Source organism: Hippocampus bargibanti, linkage group LG10, assembly GCF_051943395.1.
Source record: "Hippocampus bargibanti isolate YZ-2025 linkage group LG10, ASM5194339v1, whole genome shotgun sequence".
Classification (NCBI taxonomy): Eukaryota; Metazoa; Chordata; class Actinopteri; order Syngnathiformes; family Syngnathidae; genus Hippocampus; species Hippocampus bargibanti.
This window is the reverse complement of record NC_142743.1, coordinates 23,945,954-23,967,335: the sequence shown is the minus strand read 5'-3', so window position 1 is coordinate 23,967,335 and position 21,382 is coordinate 23,945,954. Positions and strand designations below refer to the sequence as shown.

Below are 21,382 nucleotides of genomic sequence, written 5' to 3'. Positions count from 1 at the left end.
TGTGTGTGTGTGTGTGTGTGTGTGTGTGTGTGTGTGTGTGTGTGTGTGTGTGTGTGTGTGTGTGTGTGTGTGTGTGTGTGTGTGTGTGTGTGTGTGTGTGTGTGTGTGTGTGTGTGTGTGTGTGTGTGTGTGTGTGCGCGCGCGCACGCGCGCGTGTGTGTGTGTGTGTGTGTGTGTGTGTGCTAGCTAAATGCTGGTGAGGTACTTTCACAAAGTTTCAGGGACACACGGATCAATGTCGGATTTAAAGAGGGACACGAATACTTGTAGAGAGCATTAATCTCAATAGCTTGCTTTGTTGTCTAACAGGAGGACATTTTGCTGATCTGGATGCATTTTAAGTATGTGTGTGTGTTTGTATGACTATTCTTGTGAGGACCGCTACCATTTTATACCATACGTAGTGAGGACATTTTTGACAAGTGAGGACCTTTTGGCTGGTCCTCACAAGTTTTTCATTCTAAAGGCTTCTAGAGGGTCTATATATGCATCTGTTAAAGTTTCAGAAAGGTCCTCACAAATTCACCCAAAATGATTTTTTGGTGTGTCTTTCCATTTCACTTGGATACACACACTTTTTACTCACTGTGTGTGTTTATGTGTGTGTGTGTGCGTGTGTGTGCGTGGTTAATGAGAGGAAAATGTTCATACCACAAAAAGTAAAACGATATTTTAACCATATTCACTACAGGAGTGAGGACTTTGAATGTACCCATTCAGAGTCCTCAGCCCTGCTGTTATTTCAGTTACAAGTCCACTTTTTATTTCTTTGTTTTCTCCACAAGTAACCTGCACACGCCATCTGTACACTTGATGCAAAAAGCTATCAACCTAGCTAAACAGAACACAATTGATGAGGAACAAGGTAAAATTATCACAGAGAAAGCACCTACAAGGGATCATTCCTCAAGATAATAAGTATAATAATACATTTCATTTATAAGCGCCTTTCAAAAGTCTCAAGGTCAATTTACAGTCACGGGATACTTTTTTTCTGTGGGTGAGCAGCGGCAGGCACACGCGCCAGCATTCCCTCAACCCAAAAGATGGTGAAAGAAGAAGAATACGTTCCTCATCAGGTGTTTCATGCTGATGAAACCGGCCACTCCATTCCATCAAGCCATCAACGACCATCACAAAGGTAAATAAAATGATTTTATAATACAGTACAGTTTATTTCTTTAATTATAATACCATAGCACATTTATTATACATAAAATGAGGTATTTTGTGTATATTTTTGAGGCTTAGAAAGTAGAAAATGATGTTTTATGGGGACCTGGGAACGGATTATGCTCATTTTAATGGTTTCCTATGGGAAATTAATTTTTGGGATACACACTTTTCACCTTACACACTCTGTCTGGGAACCAATTAAGTTCATAAGCCGAGGTACAACAATTGCAAAACAAAATGTATTTAATTGATGGCTCACGCTCGGTTGCAAAGCGCTGAACTTCTTTTTGCATGTGTGTGTGTGTGTATGTAAAGGATTTTCAGCGGCCATGTTTGCAGTTGGACAGCTTGCGGGTTGGATTGGCTGCGTGACGTCAGAATGGCGCTACCTGCAGAGTCCCTCCACTGCAGGTCGGGATTAGAAGGGACAGCGTTTGATAATCTCGTTTAGTCGTGGAGGTTGTGGAGTGTAGTATTGGTGGGGTGGGGTGTCGTGGGGCGGGGCGGGGTGGGGGGACCAGGCGAACTATACCAATGCACCCCCCACCCCGCTTGCAATATTCACCTCTCCCCTTTAACTCTTCACGTCAGGACTCGAAAGGACAATGGCGTGATGGGAGCGTGCAGGTCAGCATTTTGCATGTGAATGTGTGAGAGCAACCGAGCATGTGGTAGCAGATTAGTAGCACGTTGTTGACAATATTGCCGTCAATGCAAAAACAATAATAATACATTTCATTTCTAAGCGCCTTTCAAAAATCACAGGATATTTTATTCTGCGGGTGAGTAGCGGCAGCCACACGCGCCAACCCGGAAGTATCATAAAGTAAATAAAAAACAACAACAAACAAACAAATTAACAAATAATATGACAACACAAAGATAATGAGCAGCACATCTGAAGGAGAAAGTGGCACCAAAACTTTTAGGTTCAGATTTCATGACCGGTTTTCTTTTTAAAAACATTTTTTCTATCTATCTATCTATCTATCTATCTATCTATCTATCTATCTATCTATCTATCTATCTATCTATCTATCTATCTATCTATCTATCTATCTATCTATCTATCTATCTATCTATCTATCTATCTATCTATCTATCTAAAAAAAAAAAATCACAGGATATTTTATTCTGCGGGTGAGTAGCGGCAGCCACACGCGCCAACCCGGAAGTATCATAAAGTAAATAAAAAACAACAACAAACAAACAAATTAACAAATAATATGACAACACAAAGATAATGAGCAGCACATCTGAAGGAGAAAGTGGCACCAAAACTTTTAGGTTCAGATTTCATGACCGGTTTTCTTTTTAAAAACATTTTTTCTATCTATCTATCTATCTATCTATCTATCTATCTATCTATCTATCTATCTATCTATCTATCTATCTATCTATCTATCTATCTATCTATCTATCTATCTATCTATCTATCGATCGATCGATCGATCGATCGATCGATCGATAGATAGATGTCTATTTATCTATATCTAGTTAGCTATTTATCTAACTGTGTGTGAGAGAGAGAGAGAGAGAGCATAAAAAAATGACCGCGAAAGTGGTCGAGAGACGTTCACGTCAACCCGGAGAGATGAAGCAAGGTAGACGACGCACGAGTCCGCTGTCAGACTTACTCGTGGAGAGGTGCTGTGAAAGTGGTCGATATATATCGATATATATCGCGTTCGTGTACTTTCGTAGTTTTCACAAGCCATAGTTAGTTCCTACGTACGCGCGCATGTGTGTTCGCGCGCCTGCGCGTCCGGGGCGGATGATTGGAGCAGGAGCCCGGCTGCGTTGTCTTCACGGACCTTCTTCTTCTTCTTGCGGGACTTCCAGCTCGGTGTTGCGGGGTGACGGCCCCTCGACGTCGGCACGGCGGCGGAGCGCGATGGGGGGCTCACGGACCAGCGCGGCCAGCGAGGACAACAGCGCTTTAGCGGCGTCCTAAGCGCCGCTCACCGGGGGGACCGGTGACCGGGGCAAGCCGGGCCGACAGGGGGGGACGACCAGGTCGGGGCAAAGGCGTTGGAGGAGCCGCTCCGCTCCGCTCCGGTCCCGTCCCGTCCTGTCCCGTCCCGCCTCCACTCCACTCGCTCGTTTGCCGGGATGGCTTCGTTCCGTTCGGCGGTGGTCGCCAAGACGCGCTGCCTGACGCTGCTGCTGGCCGGTTTGAGCGTGTGGGCCAAGGTGGGCTTCTGCGTGGACTACGACGACCGCGACTACGAGTACTACGACAATGACAGGCCGGACGCCATCGACTACAAGGACCCCTGCAAAGCTGGTCAGTCACAATACTCCACTCTTACTTCTTCGTTACTTCTCCGTTACCTTGATATACCCTGTGTTGCGTTTAGTGACGCCCGTATTTGATATCAGCGTGCAAATGTATCGTTTTACCTCATTTTGTAACCATTATACAAAATGCAAATAGATTACAACCATCCTATCCTTGACTATCACAAAATCGAGGCATTTTTTTGATATTATGATCAACTAATGAGCAACGTACAGTGATACCTTGGCTTACGAACTTAATTGGTTACCAGACACAGTGTGTAAGCCGTGAAAAGTGTGTATCCCAAAAATTAATTTCTCATAGGAAACCATTAAAATGAGAATAATCCGTTCCATTTTGTAACCATTATACGAAATGCAAATACTGTAGATTACAACCATCCAATCCTTGAGTATCACAAAATCGATGCATTTTTTTTGATATTATGATCAACTAATGAGCAATGTACAGTGATACCTTGGCTTATGAACTTAATTGGATACCAGAGTGTTTAAGGCGAAGAGTGTGTATCCCAAAAATTAATTTCGCATAGGGAACCATTAAAATGAGAATAATCCGTTCCAATGTCCCCATAAAACATAATTTTCTACTTTCTAATTTTCTAAGCCTTAAAACTACACAAAATATACCTTATTTTGTGTATAATAAATCAGCTATGGTATTATAATTAAAGAAATAAACTGGACTATATAATAAAGTCATTTTATTGACCTTTGTGATGGTCGTTGATGGGTTGATGGAATGGAGTGGCCGCTTTCATCAGCATTAAACACTAAATGAGGAACGTAGCCTTCTTTCACCATCTTGAGGAATGATCCCTTGTAGGTGCTTTCTCTGCCATAATTTTATCTAGTTCCTCATCAACTGTCTTCTGTTTAGCTGGGTTCATAGGTTTTTGCATGGGTTATTTTAACCTTTTCTTTCCATTTTCTCATTCTCTCTCTGTCGTCTGCCTGTCTCTTTAATGTTTAAACCACCTGCCCTCACTGCTGCGTTCTTGACCAATCACGTGGCTTTAACCGAAGACTGGGGGCGGGGAATAGAGGACAAAAACAGTCGGCTGCCATTTTGGTTTTAGAAGAACGGGCTTGTTCGCGAACGACACATCACTCATTGAGACAGCTCCTTGTGTATCCCGAAAAACGTTTGTATGCCAAGGTAACATTTTCATAAATTTAACATTCGTAAACCAAAAAGTTCGTAAACCGAGAGGTATCACTGTACATCTTGAGAAATGCAAACATTTTTATGAACACGTAGGCCTTCTATGCTACTGTATTGCATTCATGTGGGTCACAATGGCAAATGGTTATTCACGATTTACCTTCACTCTGGTCATTTTCATGTTGCTTTTCTCATTTTAAAATGCAAAGACATTGGTATGACTAGTATCCAGGACCCTGGAAAAGTCCACGGACGTACTTAAATTGTCAAGGCGATACAAGTGTGAGTGTGTGAGATGGTGAACGTGCCATCACAGCAGATGAGGAACATCTGGCGAACGTACGCGAGGATGCGCTCACTCACATTTAATGAAAGACTGCGGCTGAACTGAGAAAACCTCAAGTCGCGTGCGCATGTGTGCACAGCATTTAATGAGGGCGGAAAAAAGATTCCGGATGACCTCTCAGATACAAGCCAAATGCTCTCATGCGCTCTTACAAAACACTTCCACATTGCGCATTTTTTTCCCCCCACTTAGAATGATGAAACCTGTGTTTCTGTATATTTTAGTGCCTTGTGTGTGTGAAAGGAAAATATGATCATCAATAATTAAATAAATACATAACAAAAAAAAACAATACAGCTAAAATCCGACTTACGACCGAGTTCCGTTCTGACCAAACGGTCGTAAGTCAAAACGGTCGTAAGTCAAAATGGTCGAAAGTCGAAATCCATTAAAATATTGACTAATTGACTCACAAACTCATAATAATAATAATAATAATAATAATAATAATAATAATAATAAATAATACCCAACTAAACAAAACACAATTGATGAGGAACAAGGTAAAATTATCGCAGAGAAAGCACCTACAAGGGATCATTCCTCAAGATAATAATTATAATAATACATTTCATTTCTAAGCGCCTTTCAAAACTCTCAAGGTCACTTTAAAGTCACAGGATCAGTTTTTCTTTGGGTGAACAGCGGCAGCCACACGGGCTACTGTTCACTAGCTAGGTAGCTAGATAGCCGTATTACTAATAAATAGCCAGCTAGATATCTAATAGATAGCAAATTGATAGCTAGCTAGATAGCCAGCTGGGTAGCCAGCGAGATAGCCAGCCAAGTATTAATAATAATAATAATAATAATAAAAGCAACATTTTTAATGAATCCATTTGACCTGTCAAGAAAACTGTTCCGGTCGCTATGTTATACAAACTCCCCAATGGCGATGACTTTTATACAGCGCAGATATTAGCGGGCGGTGACGGTCTGAATAACAGCTGGGCTAATAAAGGCTAACCTCGGAGGGTTAGCCAGCAAAGTGTGACTTTACAATGCTAACGTCGCAGCCAAAATAATGACTAAAGGCACCCTGAGGGACGGACAAACACAGGAGTGGGGCTAAGCTAAGTCTTATTTTTTCATTTTTGTTTTTTTTCTCCCCCAAAATGACGGCGCGTGAACACGTAGCGGCTCCCCTCTCTCTCTTACTGCAAATTGGCGTTTTTGTGTTTATTATGTTTGTTATAAATGCCTTCCACGTCGGGTCCGAGTGGACAGTCATTTCATCTGTGCTGTAGGTCATGCATATTAGCATATTTGACAATGAAGCTGACTTTGACTTGTTAGCTTAGATGCTAATTTGGCGCAATGTCCTCGCTATGTATAGTATAAAATGTTAGAGGTCCTCACAACACTAGTCACACAAAGACACACACACACACATTTTTCACATACCAAATCCATAAACCCGACAACCCTTTCTGTGTGCACCTTACTTTCATCTGTGTGTGTGCGTGCATGTGTGTTACACAAGGAGACAGTAAGTCTACATACGTCGGAAGCAACAAAGCAAGTCTGGCGGTTAAAAAAAAAAAAAGCATGTTGGTATTTTCGCGCTATAAAAATGTACATGAATGCATCATTGACTGAAGGATGTTGACATTGAGTGGTCGTCTTGCTAATCTTTTTGCCCGCTTGTTATCTATTTATTTATTTTATTTTTTATTTGTTTATCTGTCTATTTACTGATTTATTGATTGATCTATTCATCTATTTATTTATGTATTTATTTATTTGTTTATCTATTTATTTATTGATGTATCTATCCATTTATTTATTTATCTATTCGCCTATTTATTTATACATCCATGTATTCATGTATCTATCCATTTTTTTATTTGTTTATCTATTCATATATTTATTTATCTATATATTTATCCCTTTATTTATTTGTTTATCTATTTTTTTATTGATGTCTCTATCTATTTATTTATTTTTATTTAGTTAGTTATTTATCTATTCACCTATTTATATATGTACCTATCCATTTTTTTTTTTATCTATTCATCTATTTATTTATCTATGTATTTTCCCTTTATTTATTTATCTATTTATTTATTGATATATCTATCCATGTATTTATGTATCTATCCATTTTTTATTTGTTTATCTATTCATATATTTATTTATTTGTCTATGTATTTATCCATTTATTTATTTGTTTATCTATTTATTAATTGATTTATCTAGCCATTTATTTATCTGTTCACCTATTTATTTATACATGTATCTATCCATGTATTTATGTATCTATTCATTTTTTTTATTTATCATTTCATCTATTTATTTATCTATATATTTATCCCTTTATTTATTTGTTTATCTATTTATTTATCTCTCCCTTTATGTATTGTTATTACTATCCATACACCGATTTATTAATTTAGATATTTATATATGTATCTATCCATGTATTTATTTATGTATTTGTCCATTTTTTATATCTATTTATCTATCTACTTTATGTTACTTCCGGGTTGAGTGAACGCTGGCGTGTGTGGCTGCCGCTGCTCACCCGCAGAAAAAATATCCAGTGACTGTAAAGTGTCCTTGAGAGTTTTGAAAGGCGCTTAGACATGAAATGTATTATTATTATTATTATTATTATTATTATTATTATTATTATTATTATTATTATTATTATTATTATTATTATTATGCGCATTCGTGATCAAAAGGATCCACGATGTCATTTGAGCGTGCAGGAAATGTACCCTTGGAATGCGGCGCATTCCAAGGCCTTCATTGTGCTGAGTCATCATTTTTGTTTTCAATGTCACGCACCGGTAGATGTACTGATACACAAATCACATGTACTACTGAATACAGATGGGATGTAACCACATAAGCCGTGGATTTAATAATAGATATTGTACAGTGATACTTTAGCTTACGAACTTAATTGGTTCCCAGACAGAGTGTGTAAGGCGAAAAGTGTGGATCCCAAAAATTCATTTCCCCTAGGAAACCATTAAAATGAGAATAATCCGTTCCCAGGTCCCCATAAAACATAGTTTTCCACAAAATAAGTCTTAAAACTACACAAAATACACCCCATTTTATGTATAATAAATGTGCTATGGTATTATAATGAAAGAAATAAACTCTACAGTATAATAAAGTGGTTTTATTGACCTTTGTGATGGTTGTTGATGGCTTGATGGAATGGAGTGGCCACTTTCGTCAGCATGAAACACTTGATGATGAACGTCGCCTTCTTCTTTCACCATCTTGAGGAATGATCCCTTGTAGGTGCTTTCTATGCCATCATTTTACCTAGTTCCTCATCAATTGTGTTCTGTGTAGCTGGGTTGATTGCTTTTTGCATCAAGTGTACAGATGGCTTGTGCGGATTATTTGTGGAGCCTGATTGATGGGATATTTTAACCTTGCAGTCTACACTCTGCCTTTGAACTAGCAAAGTTGAAACGAGTCCAAATGTCACTGTTTTCTATCCATTTTGTCACTCATTCTCTGTCGGCTGCCTGTCTCTGTAATGTTTAAACTACCTCCCCTCACTGTTGCGTTCTTGACCAATCCGGTGGCTTTAACCGCCGACTGGGGGCGGGGAATAGAGGACAAAAACAGTTGTTAGAACGGGCTCGTTCGCTAACAACACATCACTCATTGTGGCAGCTCCGTGTGTATCCCGAAAAATAGTTTGTATGCCAAGGTAACATTTTCATAAATTTAACCTTCTTCTTCTTCTTCTTCTTCTTCTTCTTCTTCTTCTTCTTCTTATAACAACTTTTGATTTCATTTCTTTTTCTGGAAAGCGAATTAACTATTCGCCGTGCTTGACTGTGTCAACGGGACAACAAGGACGCTTTGTCTTTTGGGCTCCTGGTGAAGAAAGGGAAGAACCTTTCGGACTTTGTGTGTCTGTGTGTGTGTGTGTGTGTGTGTGTGTGAGAGAGAGCGAGCGAGAGAGAAAGCAGTGATTATGGAAGGAAGCATGAATGACTTGGAAACCCTCAGTGTGTGTCCGTGTATGTGTGAGAGCTCCAGCTGAGCAGCAGGATGCAGACAACCAGGAAGAGATAAGCGCCGGTGAATGGAGGGAGCGCACCGTGTCTGTGTGTGTTTGTATGACTATTCTTGTGAGGACCACTAACATTTTATAGCATCAAAGTCAGCTTTATTGTCAAATATGCTAATATGCACGACATGCAGCACAGATGAAATTACTGTCCTCTCGGACCCAGCATGCAAGGCACTCATACGTAGTGAGGACATTTTTGACAAGTGAGGACCATATGGCCGGTCCTCACTAGTTTTTCATTCTAAAGGCTTCGAAAGGTCTATATATGCATCTGTTAACATTTCAGAGAGGTCCTCATAAAGTTACCCACAATGATTTTTTGGTGTGTATTTTCATTTCACTTGGATACACACACTTTTTACTCACTGTGTGTGTGTGATTATGTGTGTGTGTGAGTATGTGTGTGTGTGTGTGCGTGGTTAACGAGAGGAAAAAGTTCATACCACAAAAAGTAAAATGATATTTTAACCAATTTCACTACAGGGATGAGGACTTTGAATGTAGCCATTCAGAGTCCTCACTCCTGTTGTTATTTCAGTTTCAAGTCCACTTTTTATTGCTTTGTTTTTAAAAAAGTGGGAAATGGGGTGACATTTAGTGTTCAAATGGAACACTAGTTCGTCTCTAAACTTTATCAGCAACGGTGGTCCTCACTCCTTATCTGGAGTTATCCGGACCTCACAAAACCATTGAAACAGGTTTGTGTGCGTGTGTGTGCGCATGTCCACGTAAGGAAATCACAAAGAGTTGGAAGAGCGCGTCAGCGTGCGTGTTGTCTCTCAGCGCGGGCCTCGGAGGAGATAAGCAGACAGGCAAAGAGTGCCGTTGTGTTTTCCCAGTGAAAACAGGAGGCGGAATAACGAGGCGCTCCGATGGCGGCGCAGGGTCAGCGGGGCGTTGGCGTTTGCCCCCTTGGTCGTCACGTCCAATTTAATGGAAGGTCAATGGACTGATTTTTTAAAATAATAATAATAATAATAATAAATGTCATTTATAAGTACCTTTCAAAACTCAAGGTCAATTTACAGTCACAGGATTAGTTTTTCTATGGGTGAGCAGCGGCAGCCATATGCCCCAGTGTTCACGCAGCCCGGAAACAACTCAAATAGAAAGAAAGAAAGCTAGCTTGCCAGCTAATAGATAGCTATCGAGCTAGCTTGTTATGTATTGTATATAATAGATCGCTAATAGATAGCTAATAGATAGCTAATAGATAGCTATCGAGATTGCTAGCTAGCTCGCTATATATCTAAGAGCTAACTAAAAGACGCTAAATGGATTTTGTTGTTTTTGTAATAATAATAATAATAATAATAATAATCCATTTCATTTCTAAGCGCCTTTCAAAACTCTCAAGGCCACTTTACAGTCACAAAATTGTTTTTTTTTTTCGGGTGAGCAGTGGAAGCCACATGCACCAGCGTTCACTCATCCCAGAAGTAACTCAAATAGATAGAACACTAGCTATCCAGCCAACAGATAGCTAATAGATAGCCATATAGACAATTAGCTAACGAGCTAGATAGCCATATAGCTAATAAATAGCCAGCTACATAGCTAGCTAGACAGATAGCCAATAAATAGCAAATGGATGTATAGCCAGCTAGGTATATACTGTATATAATAGATCGCTAATAGATTGCTATCGAGATTGCTAGCTAGCTCGCTAGATATCTAACAGCTAACTAAAAGACGCTAAATGGATTTTGTTGTTTTTGTAATAATACCATTTCATTTCTAAGTGCCTTTCTAAACTCTCAAAGCAACTTTACAGTCACAAAATCGGTTTTTCTGCGGGTGAGCAGCGGCAGCCATATGCGCCGGCGTTCACTCAACCCGGAAGTAACTCAAATAGATAGGAAGCTAGCTAGATAGCCAGCTAACAGATAGCTAATAGATAGCCAGATAGACAGTTAGCTAGCTAGCTAGATAGCCATAAAGCTAATAAATAGCCAGCTACACAGCTACCTAGATAGACAGATAATTTTGCTTTTTTTGTCACTTTGGGTTGTTGTAATAATAATAATAATAATAATAATAATAATAATAATAATAATTCCCGCCTCAGCACAAACACGATACTAGCTGTTTTCCGCAGTGCTGCTTGCTCGATTCGGATTAGTGATGAGTCGGCGATTCCGTCGCGCCGCTCACCTGCTTAGGCGACCGCTCGATCGTGATCGATCTTCAATGTGCGCATGTGCTTTTGTGTGCTTTAAAGGACAACCGACACCATTTGTTTTGTTTCCTAACTGACATCAGAAAAACGTTTTATCGCGTCTAAAATGTCCAAAACACGCAGGCTGATATTTTTTGTCAAATGCAAAACACCAATAAAAATGAGTTAAAATGTCCCAAAACTACTTCAAAATGACTTCGGAGATGCCAAGTTTCAGAAAGTCCCGCCCCCCTGTTCGTGACGTCACACCAGGACATCTTGCCTTGCTCCAGAATCAAAACAATGGCTTCAGATTGGGAGAAGATGCTTTCTTGTTACTCATCCAGTTATGAATATGATTCAAATAGTTCTGAAGAGGAAAGCATAAATGTTTGGAATCCATTAAAGAAGTCCTTCCGTATCAATTCGAGCCATCTGGACTCTAATGTGGCGTCCCAGAAAATGCACAAGATGGCGCCCAAGCTCCGTTGGAAATGGGCTGATTTGTCTGCTGGGAATTTGTGTCAACTAGTATCAAATATTATTTGTGTATATATTATATTATTTATGTAGTTTTCCTTCTAATTTCGCCATCAAAACAGATCAACATGAAGTTTTCAGACGAAAAAAAGTACCCAAAATGCATTGTGTGTCGCTTTCTCGGTCAGGGGCGTTCCCTCTGTGACGTCACTTAGGGAATCGTCATCAACTGGAAAACAAGACTTCCTGAATATTCATTGCCAGTCTTAAAAGGTAAAATATAGCTATATGCGCTGGAATCTTTGTAAAATACGCTCAGTAGAAGTCATTTGAAGTGATTTTTACAAATTACAAATCAGAATCAGACACAACTTGTCCGAAGGTGTCGGTTGTCCTTTAATCGGAAGTCACCTTCATTTTTTTTTTTGTGGATCAACAAGCAGCTTGTACAATGATTCCATTAAAAAAAAAATCATCAAACGGGCCAAAGAGATAATCTTTTTTTTAATATGATTTTACGTTCATGTCCAAAATGCGATGTAATAATATTACGGTGCCGCACATGTAGCGACGCATGCACGCATTTTAAGCCAAACTGCGGCGTGACCTCGTATTTGACCTCGTACTAATTCTACACCGCAGTTCATATAATATGAACATGGGGAAAAAAATAAAAAAAAATGAATGACATTAATAACAATATAATACTAGCTGGTTATCTAGCTGGCTATCTAGTTAGCTATCTATTTGCTGTCTATTAGCTGTCTAGCTGGCTATCAATTAGCCATTTTGCGAGCTACATAGCTCGCTATTTAGCTGGCTATCTAGCTGGCTACCTAGTTAGCTATCTATTTGCTATCTATTAGCTGTCTATTAGCGATCTGGCTATATAGCTAGCTATCTATTGACTAGCTATTAGCTAGCTATCTGGCTACCTAATTAGCTATCTATTTTTTGTCTATTAGCTATCTGGCTATCTAGCTAGCTATTTATTGGCTGGCTATTAGCTAGCTAGTTAGCTTTCTATCTATTTGAGGTATTCCGGGCTGAGTAAATGCTGGCGCGTGTGCCTACCGCTGCTCACCCACAGAAAAAACATATCCCCTGACTGTCAAATGACCTTGAGTGCTTTGAAAGGCGCTTATAAATGAAATGAATTATTATTATTATTATTATTATTACATAACTAGCTGGCTATCTAGCTAGCTATCTAGCTTGCTAGCTATTAGCCATCTATTAGCTAGCTATCCCAAGCTGGGTTTTGGACTTACAGTAGAAGCATTGCGACAGCAGATGGAGGACGCCCAAAGTGTTGAATATTTCAGTGTGTAAAAGTGTGAGCGTGAGTCACCGTGTTGGCATCCGGTTGGGATTTTGCCTTTTCATTGGCTTTGTGTCATGCCACCGTGAAAAGGATTCTGGGACAAGGTTGCAGGAAATCGAGCAAACGGGACATCAGGAAATTCAAGGAGAACGGGTCAGTCAGCATGGCTTTGAAGTACAGTGATACATTGGCTTACGAACTTCATTGGTTCCCAGACAAAGTGTGTAAGGCGAAAAGTGTGTATCTCAAAAATTAATTTCCCATAGGAAACCATTAAAATGAGAATAATCTGTTCCCAGGTCTCCATAAAACAAAATTTTCAAATTTTCTAAGCCTTAAAACTACACAAAGTATACCTTATTTTATGTATAATAAATGTGCTATGGTATTATAATTAAAGAAATAAACTATACTGTATAATAAAGTCGTTATATTTACCTTTGTGATGGTCGTTGGTGGCTTGATGGAATGGAGTGGCCGCTTTCATCAGCATTAAACACTTGATGAGGAACGTAGCCTTCTTTCAGCATCTTGGGGAATGATCTCTTGTCGGTGCTTTCTCTGCCATAATTTTACCTTGTTCCTCATCCATTGTGTTCTGTTTAGCAAGGTTGATAGCTTTTTTGCAGCAAGTGCACAGATGGCTTGTGCGGGTTATTTGTGGAGCCTGCAAATTTCCCCATTGTGGGACGAATAAAGTTTTTCTGATTCTGATTGATGGGATACTTTAACCTTGCAGTCTACACTCTGCCTTTGAACTATCAAAGTTGAAGTCCAAATTTCACTGTTTTCTCACCATTTTCTCACTCTCTCTCTCTGTCATCTGCCTGTCTCTTTAATGTTTAAACCCCCGCCCCCTCACTGCTGCGTTCTTGACCAATCAGGTGGCTTTAACCGACGACTGGGGGCGGGGTATAGAGGACAAAAAAAATTGTCGCGGCCATTTTCTTGTTAGGAGAACGGGCTCATTCGCGAACGACAATCACTCATTGTGGCGCTCCGTGTGTGTATCCCGAAAAATAGTTTGTATGCCGAGGTAAAACTTTCATAAATTTAACGTTCATAATCCGAAAAGTTCGTAAACCAAGGGGTTCGTAAACCGAGGTATGTCTGTATCTGATTCCCCTTTTTTTCCCTTATGGTTTTCTCAGCTTCCGACAATAGTGCAAGGCGACCCAACCTGAGTAGAGCGGAGCTGCGGTGGGGGTGGGGGGGAAAAAGGGGACATCAGGGGCAAAAGGATTAACACATGACCTGATAGCACACGATGGGAAGACTGCGGTGGGCGGACGAGCTGGGGGGGGGGGGGGAGCGGGGCGGCCATGGCACATTTGCTCATGCAGGAGGAAGCCGAGTTGTACCTTTTGCACATTCCCAAAGGAACAGGAAGAGTTGTCGTCCGCACCGGGTATCGGACGGCTTTTTTTCCGGCATTGCTTTCGCAAATCTGACTTTTCTGCCTCCATCTTGTCCTAAATAACGCCTACAATAAAATTGTGTGGTTCGATGTTTTTTTTTCTAACAACTTGACATTTATAATTTGATGGAATGACAGTAAATAGCAATTTATCCATCTATCTATTTGAATATCAAGCTCTCGGGGTACCTAGCTAGCCGATTGGCTATCTATCTATCTATCTATCTATCTATCTATCTATCTATCTATCTATCTATCTATCTATCTATCTATCTATCTATCTATCTATCTATCTATCTATCTATCTATCTATCTATCTATCTATCTATCTATCTATCTATCTACCTACTTATCTATCTACCTACTTATCTATCTACCTACTTATCTATCTATCTATCTATCTATCTATCTATCTATCTATCTATCTATCTATCTATCTATCTATCTATCTATCTATCTATCTATCTATCTATCTATCTATCTATCTATCTAGATAATCAGCTAGCTTTCTCGCTACCCAGCAACTTATTTAGCTAGCTAACTGGATAGCGAGCTAGCTGTCTAGCTAGATAACTGGGTTGTGAACTATCTAGCAAGCTAATTATCATCTATCTCAATATCAAGCTCTCTAGGTACCTAGCTAGCCGATTAGGTTACTATCTATCTAGCTAGCTAGCCATCTAGCTATCTAGTTAACTAATCAGCTGGCTAGCTCGCTATCAGGCAACCTATTTCGCTAGCTAACTGGATAGCGAGCTAGCTATATAGCTAGATAACTGGGTTGTGAGCTATCTAGCGTGCTAATTATCCATCTATCTATCGCAATATCAAGCTCTCTATGTATCTAGCTAGCCGATTAGCTAACTATATAGATAGCTAACCGAGTAGCTAGATCGCTATCCAGCAATCTATTTAGCTAGCTAACTGGATAGCGGGCTATGTATCAATCTATTTAACTAGATAGTGAGCTATGTAGCAAGCTAATTGAATAGCTAGCTAGCTAGCTAGCCGTTAACCAACGACTGAACAACCAGCAAAAACTGACTGACTGAGCAGGCCGTCATCAATTAATGAATCAAATAACTTACCAACCCGCTGGGTACTAACTAGCTACGCTGACTGAGTCATCGACGTGACTGAGAAGGACGCGGTTGGCGCAAGTTGATGTGATTTGTGTTCCTTGCAGCTGCATTTTGGGGCGACATCGCCTTAGATGAGGAAGACCTCGGAATGTTCCAGATCGACAGGACTGTCCTGCTGACCCCCACCCTGCCTGGACACACGTCAGGTAAGTGAGGACGGGGTTCAAATCGCTCAAAAAGATTTTGTTCAATCAGAATAGCTAGCTATCAATTTGCTAGTAGTGATGTGTCGTTCGCGAACGAGCCGGTTCTTAGAGCCGGATCTCTGAAGTGAACGGCTCCCAAGAAGGAGCCGGAAATGGGAGCCGACTTTTTTTCCCCTCTATTCCCCGCCCCCAGTCTTCGGTTAAAGCCGCACGTCATTGGTCAAGATCCACACGCAGCAGGAGAAGGAGGAGGGGTTAGAAAAACAGTTAATTAAGACACATTTCTGAGAATTTAGCAGAGGAACTGGGGAGGTAGTGCAGGACGCATGAACTGTTTTGGAAGGTTAATGGATGCTCTCTGTGCACATGTACTGCATATAAAGCCATATAAATAATATTTGATATAATGTATTTTTTACAGAAGTTATTTGTTTTTCACATGATTTTTTTTAGTTAATTTAAGCAACAAAAAAAAAATGAGGAGCCATTTGGGAGCCAAAAGAGCCGGATCTTTTTAGTGAACCGAGTCAAAAGAGCCGGAATTCCCATCACTATTTGCTAGCTACCTCGGTTTTGATCTATTTGAGTTACTTCTGGGTTGAGTGAACGCTTGCGCGTGTGGCTGCCGCTGCTCACCCACAGAAAAACGTATCCTGTGACTGTAAAGTGACCTTGAGAGTTTTGAAAGGCGCTTAATAATTAAATGTATTATTATTATTATTATCATTATTATTATTATTATTATTATTATTATTATTATTATTATTATTATTGCTCTTTTTGTCAGGAGGTTTGGAGGAGCACCGATTCCCGAAAAAGAGAGCCTCGTTGTACCTGTTGCTGGAAAGGATACGAAATTTCGGATTGGGTAAGCGCGGCGACGCAATGATCTCCGGTGCAGTCTTGATGAATTGTGATCCTAAATGTCAACAATGGTTTGTAGATCGATGAGAAGGTTTCTTCAGCCGTCATCTGTACTTCTTTGAAGGTGTCGGACGTTTCGCTTCTTATCCAAGAGGCTTCGTCAGCGAACTAAAAAATGTCAAAAGAAAAGAATAGGGGTTGCAGGGATAATACTAGTGGGCCTCAATCTGCAGTTACATATGCACCGAAAAAGCTAGAAACCACTCATTTGATGACAATGAGGTTAAAATTTTAGCAAAAGAAAATAAATAGTTTGAAAGGGGAGTAAAAGAAGCGATTTTCATAAAATAGCAAAACCCTTCACTAAATCGCCATGGTGGGGTGAGGTTCAATTTGGATCGTTCCTACATGCAACTTCTTAGGCAACATAGGCTTAGTTATGCTGATGAGGTGATACCAGATCAAATGAGGGCAATCAGGCCAGTCGTAGACCCCATACTCAGGTAGGACAAAAGAAGTAATCAGTCAGAACAACCAAAGTAATCAGGGAGTAGTCCTCTGCTCCCCCCAAACCTTCTCATCGATGGATCACTCCTGTACGACTGAGCGCTTACACAAGACGTGTTGTTTTGTAGACTTTTTCCCGAAAAACTCAGCATACAAGATCCAAAGTGGCAAAAGCGTCAAAGGCCTCAAGGGGGGATACGCCATCAAGAGCCGCTTCCCTCGAGCAGCTACCTCGCGAGCCGAAAGGATCTGGCCCGGCGGGGTCATTCCCTTCGTCATTGGCGGGAACTTCACCGGTAAGATGGTGTGTGTGTGTGAGATCCTCGCTTATGCGGATCAAACCTCTCAAGATGGAGGACCCCTAGATAGCCGCATAGCTAGCCAGATTGCCAGCCAGCTAATAGATAGCTTAAAAATACCAAATAGATAGTTCAGTAGCTAGCTAGATAACTGAGATTGAATGGAATAATGACTCGCAATCTATTAGCTAGCTAGCTAGCTTTCTATCTATTTGAGTTATAGGTCGCATCCAACTGTGGTGAGACTGTTATTTTGCCAGCTGGCTTTTATTTTGAAGGGGTGATTTTTGACCGGATATTGGGTCAATTTGACCCCAATTTGTCTAAATGTTGCCAAACAGACCGGAAGACTTGTTATTGGATTGGATTGGATTTTTATTAGTATCGCAGTGGAGAAAATTTACATTTCAAAGCAGCAAAGTGATGAAAGTAAAGGAAAGCAAAGGAAGAAGTAGAAAAACAAAATACAGGAGCTGCTGTAAAGGCAGCCACTCGCGCGGTGCCATCTTGAAGTCAAAACAACAACGAAAACTAAATAACAAATTATAAAAATAATAATAATACATGTCATTTATAAGCACCTCTCAAAACTCTCAAGGTCACTTTACAGTCACAAGATCAGTTTTTCTGTGGGTGAGCAGCGGCAGCCACACGTGCCAGGGTTCACTCAACCCGGAAGTAACTCTAATTGATAGAAAGCTAGCTAGCTGGCTAATAGATAACTAATAAATAGCTAGCTAGATAGATAGCTAACAGATAGTATATAGATATCAAATAGATAGCTAGTTAGGTAGCCAGCTAGATAGCTAGTCAGCAAATAGATATCAAATAGATATATAATGACAACACAAAGACACAGTCATACAATCTTAAGCACTTCCTGCACCTTCTTTGTTGCATGAAGCAGTTCTAGATGAAAGAGGAGAGGATCAAAGTATCCTTTTCACCAGTGGATCAGCGACGTCATGGTGGAATGTGCTCGTCTACTCCAAGCCAAATGTTGAAAGCAAACACGAAGCTGTAGCATCCATTGATTGTCTCACAACTCCTGTCCCACGCGTAAATCCGCTTCAATTCCAAGCCGCGACAGTTCTACATATGCATCCATTTGGAATATAAGCACTCCCAAATTCAAGGAACACCTCAGAAAATGTTTTCCCGTAAAATTGTTTCGTTCATATTTTTGGAACGGATTATTTGCCTTTCCATGATTTCCATTGGGAAATCTTGTTTTGGATTGTGTTCGATTAAACTGAAGACTTTTAGTTTGCAATGCTGCACATATACAGTGATGTCCAATTTATGTCATACATCACAATCATTTCAAAGCTTTTGATTGGCCCAAATCTGAAGTCGAGCGGCATACATACACATAAGTAATTGATTACTGATTATTGATCAAAACCCTAAATTAGTAGTTGACGACAGGTGTGTATGTGTGTGTCACAGGTAGTCAGAGGGCCATGTTCAAGCAGGCCATGCGTCACTGGGAGAAACAAACCTGTGTGACTTTCATTGAGAAGACCGATGAGGAAAGCTACATCGTTTTCACCTACAGACCATGTGGGTAAGTATGTGAAAGTACACATTAAAAAAAAAATACATATACATATATACTATATATACTTTTTGGTTTACGAACCTTGGCATACGAACTATTTTTCGGGATACACACGGACCTGCCACAATGAGTGATGTGTTGTTCGCGAACGAGCCCGTTCTCCTAACAAGAAAATGGCAGCCGACTTGGTTTTTGTTCTGTATTCTCCGCCCCAGTCTTCGTTTAAAACCACGTGATTGGTCAAGATTGCAGCAGTGAGGGGGGGGGGTGATTTAAACATGAAAGAGACAGGCAGATGACAGAGAGAGAGTGATGAAATGGATAGAAAACTGTGAAATTTGGACTCGTTTCAACTTTGATACTTCAAAGGCCGAGTGTAGACCGCAAGGTTAAAATATCCCATCAATCAGAATCAGAAAAACTTTATTCGTCCCACAATGGGGAAATTTGCAGGCTCCACAAATAACCCGCCATCTGTACACTCGATGCAAAAAGCTATCAACCCAGCTAAACAGAACACAATTGATGAGGAACTAGATAAAATGATGGCAGAGAAAGCACCTACAAGGGATCATTCCTCAAGATGGTGAAAGAAGAACTGTTTAATGCTGATGAAAGCGGTCGCTCCATTCCATCAAGCCATTAACGACCATCACAAAGGTCAATAAAACACTTTATTATACAGTACAGTTTATTGCTTTAATTGTAATACCATAGTACATTTATTATACATAAAATAAGGTATATTTTGTGTAGTTTTAAGGCTTAGAAAATTAGAAAATGATGTTTTATGGGGACCTGGGAACGGATTATTTTCATTTTAATGGTTTCCTAGGAGAAATTATTTTTTGGATACACACTTTTTGCTTTACACACTCTGTCTGTGAGCCTGCAAATTTCCCCATTGTGGGACGAATAAAGGTTTTCTGATTCTGGTTCTGATTCTGATTAACACTTGTGTTTTCAGACAAAAATAAGTACCCAAAATGCATTGTGTGCCGCTTTCTCGGTTAGGGGCGTTCCCTCCGTGACATCACTTAGGGCATCGTCAGGCAACTCGAAAACAAGACTTCCTGAATATTCAGCGTGAGTCTTAAAAGGTAAAATATCGCTATATGCGGTGGAATCTTTGTCAAATACGCTCAGTAGAAGTCATTTGAAGCCATTATACAAATTATGGACACAACTTGTCCTGAGACGTCACTTGTCCTTTAAGTCTGTATGTGTATGTGTATGTGTATGTACGTGTCCCCGGTAGTGACCTTGTCACAGCGTGAGACGATACGCTCACTCAACAATGGCTGCGCTTTCCTTCCTGTCCCGCTCCTGTTTCCACATCCCGCCAATCACACGGCGGGCTCCGCACTGTTTATACGTTCGCCGTGCTTCCTCGTGTGTGTGTGCATCTGTGTGTGTGTGCGTGCGTGTGTGTGTGTGTGTGTGTGTGTGTGTTCACGTCATTGTTTGGTGGAACAGTGGGACGTCGGCATCTTAAAGTGTTTCCAACCTTTGTTTGTCACCAAGCCAAAAGACATAAAAAAGAGAGGCCTATGATGCTAGACTACACGATATATCGCAACATATAACACATTAAGAGCTCATATATACAGTATATATAATAAATATATATAATAATAATACATTTCATTGATAAGCGCCTTTCAAAACTCTCAAGGTTACTTTATTATTATTATTATTATTATTATTATTATTATTATTATTATTATTATTATTGGTGATGGCGGCCACACGGGATAAGTTTTTCTGTGGGTGAGCAGCGGCAGCCACACGCGCCAGCGTTCACTCAACTTACATTCAAGTAATTCAAATTTAAACAGCTTCTTCCCCCAAGCCATTAACTCTTTGAACTCTTTCAACAGTAGCCCAAATGGAACTGTATAGTACCACTTATTATTATTATTATTATTATTATTATTATTATTATTATTATTAGTGATGGCGGCCATTTTTAAACTGTACATGCAACAGTTTTTGTGAACCAAAAAAATAATAACATAAAATCCTCGATGAAAGCTAAAACCTAAATCTAACGCAATCTGTTGAACATCGCGAGCATCAGTGATAAGCAACCGCCTGTCAAAAACTGTGCTTAGGTGTTGCTCTTATGTGGGTCGCCGCGGCAACGGGCCCCAGGCCATCTCCATCGGCAAGAACTGCGACAAGTTTGGCATCGTGGTGCACGAGTTGGGCCACGTCATCGGATTCTGGCACGAGCACACTCGACCCGACCGCGACGACCACGTCACCATCATACGCGACAACATCCAACCAGGTGAGGAACGGACCGCACTGCATCGCACCGCGCCGCGCCGGCCAAAATGATTCTGAACACAATTGATGAGGAACTAGGTAAAATTATCACAGAGGAAGCACCTACAAGGGATCATTCCTCAAGAAGAATGCTACGTTCCTCATTAAGTGTTT

General features: G+C 40.3%; 1 protein-coding gene across 3 annotated transcripts in view; it reads left to right on the top strand.

Moving 5' to 3' along the window:
- LOC148893038 (dorsal-ventral patterning tolloid-like protein 1) overlaps positions 1 to 21,382 on the top strand; it is a 59,360-nt gene that overhangs the window by 21,896 nt on the left and 16,082 nt on the right. The window contains exons 2-10 of one of the 3 annotated variants that reach the window (XM_089006160.1): positions 1,009 to 1,141; positions 1,492 to 1,587; positions 1,768 to 1,803; positions 3,019 to 3,463; positions 15,605 to 15,706; positions 16,494 to 16,574; positions 17,206 to 17,373; positions 18,826 to 18,943; positions 21,052 to 21,230. In XM_089006160.1, coding sequence (XP_088862286.1) covers positions 3,289 to 3,463; positions 15,605 to 15,706; positions 16,494 to 16,574; positions 17,206 to 17,373; positions 18,826 to 18,943; positions 21,052 to 21,230 — 823 coding nt within the window. In that variant the 5' untranslated portion in view covers positions 1,009 to 1,141; positions 1,492 to 1,587; positions 1,768 to 1,803; positions 3,019 to 3,288. Of the gene's footprint in view, positions 1 to 1,008; positions 1,142 to 1,491; positions 1,588 to 1,767; positions 1,804 to 3,018; positions 3,464 to 15,604; positions 15,707 to 16,493; positions 16,575 to 17,205; positions 17,374 to 18,825; positions 18,944 to 21,051; positions 21,231 to 21,382 lie in introns of those variants that run through there. The other 2 variants (XM_089006161.1, XM_089006162.1) reach the window with 2 other exon arrangements.